General features: G+C 35.4%; 2 protein-coding genes across 9 annotated transcripts in view; both read left to right on the top strand.

Moving 5' to 3' along the window:
• baz1a (bromodomain adjacent to zinc finger domain, 1A) overlaps positions 1 to 1,661 on the top strand; it is a 34,371-nt gene extending 32,710 nt beyond the window's left edge. For all 8 annotated transcript variants that reach the window (XM_056256094.1, XM_056256093.1, XM_056256092.1 and 5 more), the window contains exons 27-28: positions 186 to 273; positions 658 to 1,661. In XM_056256094.1, the coding sequence (XP_056112069.1) occupies positions 186 to 273; positions 658 to 830 (261 nt within the window). In that variant the 3' untranslated portion in view covers positions 831 to 1,661. The remainder of the gene's footprint in view (positions 1 to 185; positions 274 to 657) is intronic.
• A 461-nt stretch (positions 1,662 to 2,122) lies between these two features.
• cfl2 (cofilin 2 (muscle)) lies at positions 2,123 to 8,606 on the top strand. Its single transcript, XM_056256114.1, has 4 exons — positions 2,123 to 2,259; positions 4,217 to 4,524; positions 5,157 to 5,233; positions 8,085 to 8,606. The coding sequence occupies exons 1-4, from the start codon at positions 2,257 to 2,259 to the stop codon at positions 8,195 to 8,197; spliced, it is 501 nt and encodes a 166-aa protein (XP_056112089.1). The 5' UTR covers positions 2,123 to 2,256; the 3' UTR covers positions 8,198 to 8,606.
• The last annotated feature ends 6,339 nt before the right edge of the window (positions 8,607 to 14,945 follow it).

The raw sequence follows: 14,945 nt of genomic DNA, 5'->3' as shown, positions 1-14,945 counted from the left end.
GAGCCAATCACACTTATATCCCTCTGTAACAGGGTCATAAAACCCATTCATGGTTGATTTATGACCAGCGGGACTCTTAAATAATCTATGCAATTGTTATGCATGACATCTTGCTATCCCAGCTTTACACTGAGACATTATTTTCATGTATTTAATGACTACTTTTATTGCACATATTTTTTTAGGTGCCCGATTACTATGACATAATCAAAAAACCCATCGCCTTGAGCACAATCAGGGAAAAGGTCAACAACTGTGAATACCAAACTGTTGGTAAGTTAACTTATTTTTTTGTGGAAGGAAGGTTTAAATCTAAATATTTTGGTAGAGTCAGGCTAGTTGTCTAAAGGTCCATTTTTAACTGTTGAGTCAAATTAACCTAGTTCAAAACCCACTTAAAATTAGAAAAAAAAAATTAATGTGAATTGTATGAATCCTGTTTAAAATACTCTAAACTCAAACCCAAATAAAAGCGTAATTGCCTGTTTCATGGTTGGTTCCATGTTCTTGTGTACACATTGACAACAGAAATGTCTACTTGAGTAAATGGCATGTCAACATAAGCCCCAGACTCTATATTAACATTTAATAATCATATCCAAGCACAACATAAGTCACTGCCGATAGTAATTTCTAATTGTGTTTTTAATCTTACAGCGGAATATATAGAGGATGTGGAGCTCATGTTTTCCAACTGTCTGGAGTACAACCCACGTACCACCAATGAAGCAAAAGCCGGTCAACGGCTCCAGGCCTTCTTCCATTCTGAGCTTCGGAGACTCGGCCTGGCTGACCGCATGACCCCTCCACAGAAACGGCCACGGATGTAAACACAACCCCGTCTTCCACACAAACACACCAACTGGCCAAGACTGAAAGTCCGTTCATAATTCGCTGTCTAATTATGTAGTTCTGTGGCATTTGTGGAATGTTCATAAACATTCCAGGATGGTTTGACTCAATAAAAATTCTACCTAGCCCTTGTACACAAGAAAATGTATTTGCTAAAGTGCAGTGTGCAAACAAAAAGGCATGCTGAAGGATATCAAGCGGCATTTATCTTCACAGCTAGTGACAGGAGTGTAAATCGGCCCTTAATCCTATGGAGCAAAGTGGAGAAACTGCTGTGAAGAAAAAAAATATTTGCACTGTTTTCTGAAAAGTTTTTTGCGTTCACATTTAACTCAGGACAAAATGCATGGTGTATTTTTGTCTGATTTCAAAATGGTGCATTTTGGTTTTTTGTACATCAACTGCATTTGTAGACTACTATTTTGTATAGCTTTTTACAGACCGAGTCTCTGTTGTGACTATAAATTAAGTCAAAGGAAAAAATAGAATTTTTTGTTTTGTAGTTAAATAGTTGTAAAGATAAACTCAGATATTTCGGTGTGGTCCCTATAGCTTGCTTAAACACTACGTAGGAACCAGACCATCCCTTTTTGTTGTTTTCCTTTTCAGTTTTTGGTTATTTATTTAGATTTGGGTATAATTTGCTTGCTTTATTTATAAGATTGTCATAGTTTTTTTTGTTTTTTTGTTTTTCTCCCTCAGAAAGCTTGATGAATCAGTTTTCCCCTCATGGTTCTTAAGATTCATTTTACCTGCTGTGTAATTCTTTTTTCTGTATGTAAAATAAATTTTGTTAATATTTGGCTTGACCAATCGTTTTCATCACCGATTTTCATTTTTGCACAAAATTGTATACGTTGAGCAGAAGCCTCAGTTGGGTGCACTTTCAATGACGATTGTCCAGTATAACTTTTAATTTGCTTTAGGTTATTTGAAAGTTTTTTCAACAGACCATCAGTTAATGTGCCTCCAACTAGTTTGCAGCCATTGAAAACCTGACAGTAATAGAGGTAATTTAGTCATGAAAAGATCTCTAGTGAATTCAAATTTTTCTAATTATTCTGGTCTATAATGTCATCTGATAGATTTTGCTCTAGTGTAGAGTACAACTTCTATTATGTAACGTTTATGATTTTTTTGATTTTTGATTAGGCTATTTTTAAGTGACTGCTGTAATTCACATTTATGATATCTCTTGCCAACTGTCCCAAAGACAGTGAATGACAGTGCATATGCTCGAGCAGTCCTTTACTGCGGCTGTGCAGTGATGTCTGTCTCTCTCTCTCTCTCTCTCTCTCTCTCTCTCTCTCTCACACACTCACACTGACACTGTCTCGGCTGTTCACATTCACAGATAGAAGTACCAAGAAAATAATCGTTCATTGATTCATCGCATCGGACAGCATGGTAAGGACAGGCTTTTTCCACACACGTAGTCAATTCTTAATTCATAACAGATGTTATAATGTTATTTCGAAACTCTTTCTGTCAAACTTTTGACCAGCGACTGTCACGTTTTCATCTCTGGCAGGATCTGTATTGCGGCGCTGTGGCGCTCTAGCGGATCCGTGATTGCATGCGCTCCGGCTGAAAAATGTAATGCTTTATTCGGCTCCAAGTTTATTTTATGGTTTCTGAAATCGATTTTAATTAGCTATAAATCTATATATCAGGCCTATAGTCAGAGGCAGCCATTTTAAGCTAATTTTAGCCGGTGCTTTAATCACTCAGCGCATGCCTCTCCAACTTTTACTCACGGACGCTGGAGAAATAAATGACCGGGACTATACTGATGGACACAAACGCGTATAATCAGATCTGAATGAGCTGTTTCATGCCATGAGACGACTATTATGTGTCCTTACAATTGAATTAGGCTACTTATGATTCAATAGGATTTAGTGGCCATAGTGTGTGTGTGTTTGAGAGAGAGAGAGAGAGAGAGAGAGAGAGAGAGAGAGAGAGAGAGAGAGAGAGAGAGAGAGAGAGAGAGAGAGAGAGAGAGAGTCGGACGTCTACACCAGCTGCTCAGAGCGCGTCTCTGCGCATGCGGAACTAGTACTTTAGATACTTGTATTTTACAATAGTTGGTAGTATTTATTAAATATTAAATAGATACAAAAATAATAATTAGTTACTAGTAAATGTGGAGTAGGAACTAAGGAGCTACTTGATATCTGATTGACACAACTCCATTGCACATAACTGCTTAAAAATTGCCATTACTAGCAAGTTATGCTATGTTTTACAGTAAAATATCTAAACATTCTTAAATCAAGATACATTTGCTTGAGAAACAAGACTTAATATTTTTAGTATCATAAAAATATCTTAGTAAGGTAAGAAAAATAATCTTGTTTCCGCTTCGAATCGTTTATTTACCTGACCCCACTACCAGATTTTTATTTAACCTCATATTAATTTTACTTATTTAAAAAACAAACTCACTTAATTTTGGTAATTGTTTCAGAAAACAAGACTTGACGTCTTACGCCATTTTGCATATGTTGATTTAAGAATGTTTTACATATTTGTACTAAAAAAAACAAGACAAATACTGAGAAAACCATTTTTTTCATTGCAGTGCGATTAGAATAGTTAACAGTAACCGGAGAATAGGTAGTACAAGTATCTTAAGTTCTGATAATTATTTGAATCTATAGTAGTAATCAGCATTGCTTCCGAATATCTTGTTTTAAAATATTTAATAGTCCTCTAATAATATCTAATAAGTGCTATATTCAATAATTACCAGTAAAACTAGATAAGTCAGTATAAGAATAGTTGCTAGCAGGTAAAAATACATGGTAATAAGTTAGTTACCAGTACGTTTTAAGGAATAAATCTTAAAATGGCATGATGTGGGTAGTGTAGAGAGAGATGTTCATAAACGTCAAGCACTGGTTTGCTCGAATGGATTAATGCACTGCGTTTCAACCTTCCGAGGGCCCCGTTTGTTTTGAGGGTGAAGTATCATTGATCATGAATCCAAATGTCTTTAATAAGTCCCAGGAGGAGCTCTCATAGTTGTACCGTGGCCCAGGCACCCCACTATGACTTGGCCTTCCAGTCCATTTTGGAACGGGAGTGAGAGATTTGAACTGTGGTGACAGACCAGCTGGCTATGCGCAGCACGTACGTGACTCGTGAGTCAGGGTTTGTGAGCGGCACTGGATCAGTCAATGCCAAATCTGACGCCTTGTTACTTCTAATATTGTCCGGTTGTTATTTTTTACTATGGATATGTATTATGATGCTGGTGATTCTGCTACTGACATCCAAGTATGGATCTACAGACTTGTATAATTGCTCTTTTCATCTCAATCAACTTACTGTATTCACCCCAGTCTCATCCTCATCACAGGCCTCTGGTGTCACAGTCAATGATGAAGTGCTCAAAGTCTTCAATGACATGAAAGTGCGGAAGTCCTCGGGCTCAGACGAGGTGAAAAAGCGCAAAAAGGCAGTGCTGTTCTGCCTCAGCGACGACAAGAAGAAGATCATCGTAGAGGAGGGCAAGCAGATCTTAGTGGGAGACATTGGAGAATCTGTCGACGACCCCTACGCCTGCTTCGTCAAGCTCCTGCCTCTTAATGACTGCAGATACGGCTTATATGATGCCACTTACGAAACGAAAGAGTCTAAGAAAGAAGACTTGGTATTTATATTTTGGTACGTAGTCTGTCTGGAAAGGTTGTTATAGTTTAGAAAAATGATTCAGATTTCAGATTTATTTTGTATATATTTATGCATTTATCTATTTATTCACACATTTATTTATGCATTCATCTATTTATTCACACATTTATTTATGCATTTATCTATTTATTCACACATTTATTTATGCATTTATCTATTTATTCACACATTTATTTATGCATTTTTTTAATTTAGTTCATTTTGAAATTTTTAGAACGTTTTAGAATTTTTTATTTAAAATTTTAGAATTTTGATTTTATTAAGTTAAATTTATATCTTTGGAAAAGCACTGTTATCTCTTATACCTTGCTTGATCAACAAGCGAACTGCGATTAGGTTATTTTATGTCATTTTTATATGTGAATCTTATTGAATTTTTTTTTTGATAGAATACACTGAAGACAGACCATCCAACATTGGTTGACAGTCATTTTATATTTTTAATTTATTAATTGTATTTTAGTCAGTTAGTAATTTACTTCTGTTACAACTTGCTGTTTGTTTCTAATGAACTCTGCAATACTTTGTTAAAAGTTCTTACACTAAGTCAATTAATTTCTATTTTTTGTTTGCATGCATATTGAACATTGTTATTTTGACTTTAGGGCCCCTGAAGGTGCGCCGTTAAAAAGCAAGATGATATATGCTAGCTCAAAAGATGCCATTAAGAAGAAGTTTACAGGTGAGTGCTGTCATATTCACTAATAATGCACCTTTGCAAAACAGATCCTGAGTTCTGCATGCTTATTGGCAATACAGTCTTCCAGGAAATGCGCAATATAGTAACAGCCATATATATACACACTTAGATGCCTCATTAATGTCTGTTTCTATGGGCTGCAATACGGTCAAATCCTGTCTGTGTGGATCAGCAACTAGTTATTCAGATGTTTGAATATCTATATCTGCAATAGACATTAGCAGATTATTTGGTTACACTTTATTTTAAGGTGTCAAGTGTTACAGTGTAATTATACATTTAAGTACTGAGTAGTAATAATAATTAACTACTTGTAATAACTATAGGGTCAGGGTTAAGATTACGGTTAGGGTGTGGTTTAGAGTTAGTTGCATGTAATTATGCTTAATTTATAGTAATTACTATAGCAACAAAGACACTGTAAAATGACTGCATCGCATGAAATCGCATACTTGGCTTCTGCAAGCAACCATTGGCTGCATCCGCATACTTCCCTACTATATAGACGAAAAACAGTATGTGACAAAAGAAGCATGTCTGAATTCACTGCACTCATAAAAAAAAGTTAGAATAGTAATAGAATGTAGTTAAAATGTGCCCGGATGACCTACTACTTCCGGAGGGATTCTGAAGTGTGCATAAGATGGGCACTTTACTTTAAGAAAGCATTTGAATTCGCCACTTAAGTAATAACATCGCTGCGAGATCTAGTGAGAAACATTCGCAATTCTCCGTTATTAACGGGTCAAACAGCGCTGACGTGGAAACCAGGAAGAAACATTGTGCCATGAATGAACTATCCGGTGTCCACAGATCAGCAACATTCACCATGAGTTTACTGTAGTAACACTAAGTGTAACCATGGAAGTTTGACAGGAATAGTAGGCTATAATGCTTTCAAGTAACATAACGTCGGTTTTATTTTGACATTATGAATACAATTGCTGCCCTCAAATGTTAATCTGAACTAAAATAAACCTTTGTTTATAACTACTACAATATTACATTTCATTTTGTCCAAGGTGCTGTTTTGTTTTATAAGCTCCTAAGAAAAGTCAAGTATAGCTCCATCATTGCTCAAATGTAAAAAATATCATACTTTATGATGTTAGTTTTAATAAAAATATAATTAAAAAAAATAAATCAAGGAAATTTCTCTGGCATTTCTTTCTTTTTGCTGTATCGGAAACGTACCGAACCGAACCGTGACACAAGTGTATCGTATCGAACCGAACCGTGAATTTTGTGAACCGTTACACCCCAAATATTAGGGCTGCAACAAACGATTATTTTGATAATCGATTAATCTAACGATTATTAGAACGATTAATCGACTAATCGTCGATTATTTCGCAGACTAATCAGTAAGTTTGGAACGATTATTCAGCTTTTCCAATTAGTTAAAACATTGAGTTATACATATTCTAACTATAATATAAAAAAAGAAAATCACTTCAGCTTTTGAAATAGTTGTTTTAATGAACTTTGAGCCAACTAAACAGGTCATTCTCTTTAAGTTTTCAGATTTCGGTCCAACTCAAATCACACACAAATGCTCTCTAAGCATTGTTTAATAGGCCCACTGCTTTTCTTAGAACTGAAACAGAAAAAGGGACATTTACTTCAGGACACAAAGAATGGTAAAATATTAATCTGCAAACAATTATTATAATTATAAAATTACAATCTTTTTTTACATGACAATTGAGCTGACAGAGACGTTCTCATTCACCTTTTAATTTATAGTATGATAAAGTAACTGCCATGATATTCTTCCTATATCATAGGAAGGATATAACATCTCGTTTTGTAAGTCTTCATGATTATTGAACAAAATACAGGCAAGTGATAAAATACCTAATATACTAATAGTGTTAAAATAATAAAAACAGCCCTGACTCCTAAGCTCGATCAAGCTTTATTCTATACAAAATAAGTCATCACATTACTGTAATTATATTACTATTGATAATATTATTACTATTATTAGTAGTATTGCATTCTCTAATAAAGAGAGATTTGCCGCTGGTTAGTAGGCTAACTTAAGCTCCAGCTGGAGAACACTCACTTCTCACCGGCTCCTCTTTTCCCGGGATGTTTCCTCTTGCACCCCAACATGCATGTTGTGCTCCCGTGAAAATTGCACACGACAGCATTCTTGATTTAAAGTTTTGTGAAACTTTCCCAAACCTAAACCTTGCTAGTTCGGATTCGTTTGCACTGTCATAATTCGCGCTGTTTTCTCTTCTACCGCAATAGCATTTGTAAGGGCTGCACTGCACTCTAGCGCTACAGCGCCGTAGCGGTCAAATCGCGGGATTGCAGGCCCTTACATTAGGTCACGTGAGATCAAACGACTACTCGACAACAAAGATATTTGTCGACAAATTTTTATTGTCGACGTTGTCGACAACGTCGACTAATCGTTGCAGCCCTACCAAATATATATATATATATATAAATTTTAACTAAACTAATGCCTAAATCAAATTTTTTTCAATTTTACATCCTTTAGCCATGACTTTCTTTCCCAGTTTACTATACATAGACTAAGAAGTAAGTCATTTGTAGCTTGATTTCGAAAACTACAAACACTGAGCAACAGCGCTGGAGAATCCCGACCAGCTGGACACAACAACACTGGCTCAAACATGTTATGCAAGTAATTGCATTTTGATGAAAGATTTTTGCACTGAAGAATCGTTCACAGAAGTTAATATTCAAATAAAAACACCACAGTGGGAAAATAACTGAGAGTCATTTCTAAAATGAAAATGTTTTTATTAATACATACTTATTTTGAAATCTTATGCAATCGTGCCTCTTTTTTCAGGTATCAAACACGAATGGCAGGTTAATGGTTTAGACGACATTCAGGACCGCTCCACCCTGGCAGAGAAGTTGGGAGGAAGTGTGGTCGTATCGCTGGAGGGGAGACCGTTGTAAACCCAACAGCCATGTGCCATCTGGATTCCACACGCTTTCATCTTAGCAGCTGTCTCTATCATTTGATCCTGAAGGAATAGTCCTAGTTTGTCTTTATTCCCTTTTCTTTTCTTTTCTTTTTTTCACATTAAGGAGATCTCATTAACATATGCAAAAAACAAACAAAAAAACTCTACCAGCTGAATGCCAGCTTAATTTTGCAGTTCATATTAGTTTTTGTATGTCCCCAAAGAACGTTCTGTCTCCCTCTGTGTGTTTTGCCAAACGACAGTAGAAAGCTCGGATGTTCACATATATTAACCAGCACAAACTCAGTTGATATCTTCATCATGTATCTTCAGAGGTATTCTATTATGCTGTCAGAGAACTATATGAGAATGCTGTATGTTAATGCCTCACAGCAATGCATTAACCAGTGACAAGCACTTTACAAGCCTGAAGCTATTTATTTCAACTCTTCTACCTAATCTGGCTTATTTGACATGGCAAACACGTCAAGTTTATGCAGATAAACAAAGCACTTTTCGTTTTACACTACCAGTTGAAGGAGGACTTTCTGTCTGGAATTTCTGTCTGTCAACCCGGAATTGAAGTTACCACAGTTTTCATTCCTGTTACGCATAAGGACATAAACAGATGGGGTTTGAACTGTTGATTCAAATGCACCACAGAACGCGAAGGCCGAGATGCTTGGAATGTTTTGTTTTTTTAACACTACATGAAAATACAATATTATCTGTAATGATGGCATTATTTGCAGCCTGAAGTGAAACATTGTTTTTGAGATCGGGGAAGGTGCCACTTTGAAATAAAATATTGTGGCGGAATTCTTGGATGGATTTCTTGGCTCAATTAAACGGTCTGATTTCATTAGAGTGTCACCTCAATGACCTGTGCTATATGTCTGGCCTGTGTGTGTTTAGTCATCAGAATTGCCTAATGGAACGAGTTGTTTAATGAAAAGATAAGCAGAATTTTATTAATTCATATTTATTAACTATTATTTTAATTATCAAAGTCACGGATAACCTGTAAAGATTTTTAAGCAAAGACTATCGTTCTGTCTATTCATCCATCCATCTATCTATCATTTGTTCTATCTCCATCTATTCTATCACTGTATCTGAATATTGTTATATCTATTGTTCTGTTCATCGTTCTATCCATCCTCTATTGGTCATTCTATCTATCCATCCATCCATTCTCTATTGGTCGATCTGTCCATTCGTCCATCCATCCATCCATCCAATGTTTGTTTAATCTCCATCCATCTATTCCATCCATCTATCTATCTATCTATCTATCTATCTATCTATCTATCTATCTATCTATCTATCTATCTATCTATCTATCTATCTATCTATCTATCTATCGATCGATATAACTATTGTTCTATCTATTGTTTTGTCTTCATAATTCCATCCATCTGTTCTATCTCCATCTATCTATTCTAATATTCTATCCATCTATTGTTCTATTCATTTATCTATCCATCTATCTATATATCTATCTATACATCTATCTATATATCTTTAGAACTATTGTTCTATCTATTGTTTTGTCTATCATTCCATCCATCCACCCGTTCTATCTCCATCTATTTATTCTAACATTCTATCCATCTATTGTTCTATCCATTTATCTATCCATCTATCTATCTATCTATCTATCTATCTATAGATATAACTATTGTTCTATCTATTGTTTTGTCTTCATAATTCCATCCATCTGTTCTATCTCCATCTATCTATTCTAATATTCTATCCATCTATTGTTCTATTCATTTATCTATCCATCTATCTATATATCTATCTATACATCTATCTATATATCTTTAGAACTATTGTTCTATCTATTGTTTTGTCTATCATTCCATCCATCCACCCGTTCTATCTCCATCTATTTATTCTAACATTCTATCCATCTATTGTTCTATCCATTTATCTATCCATCTATCTATCTATCTCCTTCCATCTATATAACTATTGTTCTGTCTATTGTTCTATCCATCCATCCGTTCTATCTCCATCTATCTATTCTAATATTCTATCCATCTATTGTTCTATCCATTTATCTATCTATCTCCTTCCATCTATATAACTATTGTTCTGTCTATTGTTCTATCCATCCATCCGTTCTATCTCCATCTATCTATTCTAACATTCTACCCATCTATTGTTCTACCCATCCATCGTTCTGTCTGTGTGATCTATCGATTGTTTATTCTTTCTATCTCCATTTATTCGATCATTCTAACTATTCTATCGTTCCATCCATTCATCCATCAATCGATCATTCCATGCATCCCTTAATGCTGTATAGATACAGAAGAATTGAAAGTACATAAGGCCAAATACAAACTTAAAGACTTTTTAAATATACTTTAAGCAATCTTTCCTTTTCTAGTTATTGATTTTTTTGTAAGTATTTGGTTAAGTTTGCATTATTTTGGGGCATTCTGATTCTTGTATACTAAGCAAAGCGTTGAACACACTAGGAGAAAATCAGATACTTATATCTGGGGTAGCCCCAAGCCTGCATGTCTTAAAGCATTTAATAAAGTTTAAATGAACAGCTCAGCCACCTTTAACTACTTCTCACAGGCCAAGCGGTTTCTATGAGCGTGGTCTTGCAGTAGATCTGGGCTTGAGGCCAGTGGCTGCTTTTCCCTTTGGAGAATTTGAGCCGCAGGCAGGGAGCAATCCTCTGCTGCTCAGCGCTATTTATGGCCAGCGTGCTTTTGTGTCTTGTCATCGTTGTCCACAAATGGCAAAACTGAACATGCTTCCAAAGAGCTACAAAAAGGACACTGGTGGACAGGCTGGCCAGCGGTTATAAAGAGTGTTTGTCACTCTTGAATGAAGTAGCACAAATGAAAGGAAGGTCTCTGTTTCAGTAAAAAACTGCTCTCAAATATCACACAAGTAAAAAAACAATGTCAGATTGTCACAAATCTAATCCATGAAACCCCCACTGTATAAAAGCTTTCAGGAAAGTGCTGGCCTTCATCTGTGCGGTTGATTATAGTTCAGTTATGCACACATGTCCACATTGATATCTTCTCTGGGAACTTTCTAGTAATGGTTATGAAACTAGTTCTCAGTGCATGTAGGCTCATATTGCAGATGACTGATCTGGTCGGATAGAGTTAAACTCATACTGGTTTTTCAATGGCCAAAGACAATATCTAGAGAGAAGAAAGACTGACGGCTGATATGCCAATATATTACATTTTAATGATAGCAAATGTGATGTACACAAAATAAACACTTATTTTTACTAAATGTTTATTAAATTAGACTATATATTATAGTCTTTATGTATGTTTATTGTTTTGGAACTGACACACAGGTTATCAATGCAACCGTCTCAAAATGCCCAAATATCAGCCAGTTAATTGGCCTGGCTGAAATATTGATCGGTTTCAGAAAACAGCTTTCGATTAATAAACTCTTGCACAAACATCTCTTAAGCTACACTATCGTTGACAAGATAGTGTTTGGTAGGATTAAAAATATATATATATTTGAAAGAAGTCTCATGCTCACTAAGGCTGCATTTTTATTTGATCAAAAATACAGTAAAAAAAACCCAGTAATATTGTGAAAGATTACAATTTTAAATAACTGTTATGTATGCAATTTATTCCTGTGATGTCAAAGCTGAATTTTCAGCATCATTACTCCGGTCTTTAGGGTCACATGATCCTTCAGAAATCATATAATATGCTGCTCAAGAAACATTCCAGTTCCAGTTTATTCCAGTTCAGTTTAATGAATAGAATGTTTATTTGCAATAAAAATCTTTTGTAACATTATAAAATGCATTTACTGTCCCTTTTGATCAATTGAATGCATCCTTGTGGCACAAAAGTATTAATATTAAACATCTTACTGACCCCAAACGTTTGAATGGTGGTGTTGTCATAGTTGGCTGCAGCAAGGAAAGAATAGTTGAGGCAGGATATATACGCAGCAGTCACTTTATTTAACAATAACCCAAAACAAAAAAAACATCCAGGAGCAAAGCCAGAGGTACAAAGAGTACCTAAAACCATACCCGAGTAAAATCTTACAACTCCATTACAAGTCATTAATTCCAATACGATTGAGTAAAAGTCTTAGAGTATCTGATTTGAACAGTACTAAAGTATTTTACTCGCACTGAATGTAGGCTCAAAGATGCACTATAGTGCTCAACACCTAAGAGTTTATTTTCTAAAATCGAAATAAAACGTTAAGCAATATTAAATATTCCAAGCCTGCTTGCACTGGACACTGTTTCCACTGCAGTCATGTCCTCACCTCATAACCTGTGATTCAGCAACTACCAGCTAATGAACTAACGTTCATGTAAAGTAGCCTTGTTGACAAGTTTGGGTAAGGGCAAAACGCACAAAGATATAGTACCTCCAATGTCCTGTAGATGGCAATATCATTTTTGTAGCAGAAATAAACTGCTGCAGTAAAAGTTAGGTACCATGCAAAATGTAACGAGTTATTGCATCACTTGTCACAAATGTATTGAGTAAAGAGTACATACTTATTCAAAAATATAGTCAAGCAAAGAGTAAAAGTTGCAAATATCTTTGATATTTAGTAAAACTACAAAGTAGCCGAAAAGACACTTACATACAGTAACTAATTAAATTTACTCAAATACTTTACACCACTGAGCACAGGTGAACACAGGAGAATCACTACCAACTAAAAGTAAACAGACAAACAATGACTCAAACTGAGGGCTATAAATACACAGAGTAACTAAAGAGCTAAACAAGGAGCAGGTGGATCAAATCAATGAAACTATAAGTAACCATAGCAACAAACGAACAAGCCTAGAAGCAATGGAAGTAAAAAAAATTTACCATTTACGCGACACCGTATTCAATTAAAACCTGGAAGGTTTTTATGGGTTTACAGGACAACTGTGTTTCGGGGACCTGAAAACGATACAGTTATCGTTTCTATGTAAACTACAAAAACGTGAATTTGTGAAAACGGTGATGTCATGCGCATGCGTGTAACGTGTTCAGTCTAGGCGCCTAGTGTTTCTTTACAAAGTGACATCGCCAACTACTGGCCTGGCACCAGAATACAGCGTTTTTAGTTGTTTTCGCAGATCCGTGTGAATGGAGATCGCTTTGATAAAGCTGTTGCCTGCATGCGTTTTTAGTACATCGCTGTCGTGTAAACATACCCTAAAAGTCCAGGAAAACTAAACAGAGACCAAAACTGAATGTTACAGGTGTATTATTTAGATATCACAAGGTGATCAATAAAATGTTGTCCTATCCCTAACCCTACCTATAACTTATCAATTAAATTAGAGGGAATTGATAGGTGAATACTGATGTAAAGCACTAAACCCTGGTTTTAAGCCTAAACTTGACATTAACTGTAAACTTGTCCCTCAAATCTGATTGGTTGATTGGAATGTTGTTCCAGGATCAACAAAGATGTTGATCCAGGAACATGTTGTGGTGAAATCATGTTCACCAGTTAATTTGTACAAAAAATATATATATAATAAAATTAGAATTAAAACAAAACTTGACAAGGATGCATTTGTAGATCTCTACCCTCAATTAAGACACCATGCAGACAGCAAGAAAGTCACAAGTTTATTTAACTGCCATCTTAAAAGATGCATCTATTTTGGGCCTACGTAGCCAACTTATATGTCTGAGCTTTTATGTCCACCACTGTACGAAACAAAGTGCCTTTCATGTAAGCCCTGAATCTCTGTCTGGACAAGTGAGCTGAAAATAAACAAATGACCTCTCCTTGCTCTCCAGTAGATTCTGTGCTACTGAGTATTGATAGCTTGCTGCTGCAAAGCATGTGAGAATGTGCATCATGCTGTTAAAAACATTTCACAAATACTGACAACTGGATTGGCTGTTCCTTCTGGTTGAAACAGAATGTCAGTGAGTTTAAGGGATGGAGGAATTTGAGCAGAGAGGAGGTGCAATCTTGAGTTTCTTAGAATGTTGTTTCTCAATATAAAGAGGAAAAAGACATTGACCTTCAGGTTCGCAGTGTTTCCAAAGCTTTTGGATGGTTATACATATGTCACGATTTACTCTAACAGTAGCTGAAATTCATCGATAAACATTTGATGGGTATTTTAGTTACCTAAACAGTGTGATCAGTTGTTTTGCAATACATTTGTTGTCTAATGCAGTGCAACATGACCTGTAAAGGGGATATCAATGTTATTGCGTTGCAGGGTCACACGATTTCACTTCAGGACAAAGTTACTCAATATGTTATTATGAATGCTCACGTCTGTGATGCTGATGCATGCATATCATTTCTCAATATGTTTTGATTTCATATTGAGCTTTTTGTTTTGTTGTTTCAACGTCCCATTAACAAAAAAGAGAAATATATAGCCTACACTTCATATACAGTAGTCAACATTTGAAGTGGATCAAAACCTTACATCAAAGTTATAACTTTGAACAATACCCGTTCTTGATCCACTTCAAATGTTGAATATTGTATATATTGTTAACACTTGTCCATGTTGTTTTGACATTAATATATTATGCAGCAGCAAAACAGCTTAAAAATAAAAACTATTTTGTACGTGGTCAGATACAATTCAATAAATAAGCATTACTAATTTGTTCCCATGTCAGGACACCAAAGTTGAGCAATAAATATGAGGTTATCTGATTTTATACCTTATAATGACACGTATTTGGTGTAGAGAAATCATTATTTACTGTTTTATGATGGTT

Source organism: Rhinichthys klamathensis, unplaced genomic scaffold (genome assembly GCF_029890125.1).
Source record: "Rhinichthys klamathensis goyatoka isolate OS25496 unplaced genomic scaffold, OSU_Roscu_1.1 h1tg000123l_1, whole genome shotgun sequence".
Taxonomy (NCBI): Eukaryota; Metazoa; Chordata; class Actinopteri; order Cypriniformes; family Leuciscidae; genus Rhinichthys; species Rhinichthys klamathensis.
Note: the sequence above shows the minus strand (reverse complement) of the source record. Positions and strands in the feature narration are given on the sequence as shown.

What these genes read in the sequence shown, in the direction of transcription:
- cfl2 (XM_056256114.1), top strand. An exon ending in GACTTGGTATTTATATTTTG is followed by an intron (nt 4,525 to 5,156) that starts GTACGTAGTCTG and finishes TTTTGACTTTAG; the next exon opens with GGCCCCTGAAGGTGCGCCGT. An exon ending in CATTAAGAAGAAGTTTACAG is followed by an intron (nt 5,234 to 8,084) that starts GTGAGTGCTGTC and finishes CTCTTTTTTCAG; the next exon opens with GTATCAAACACGAATGGCAG.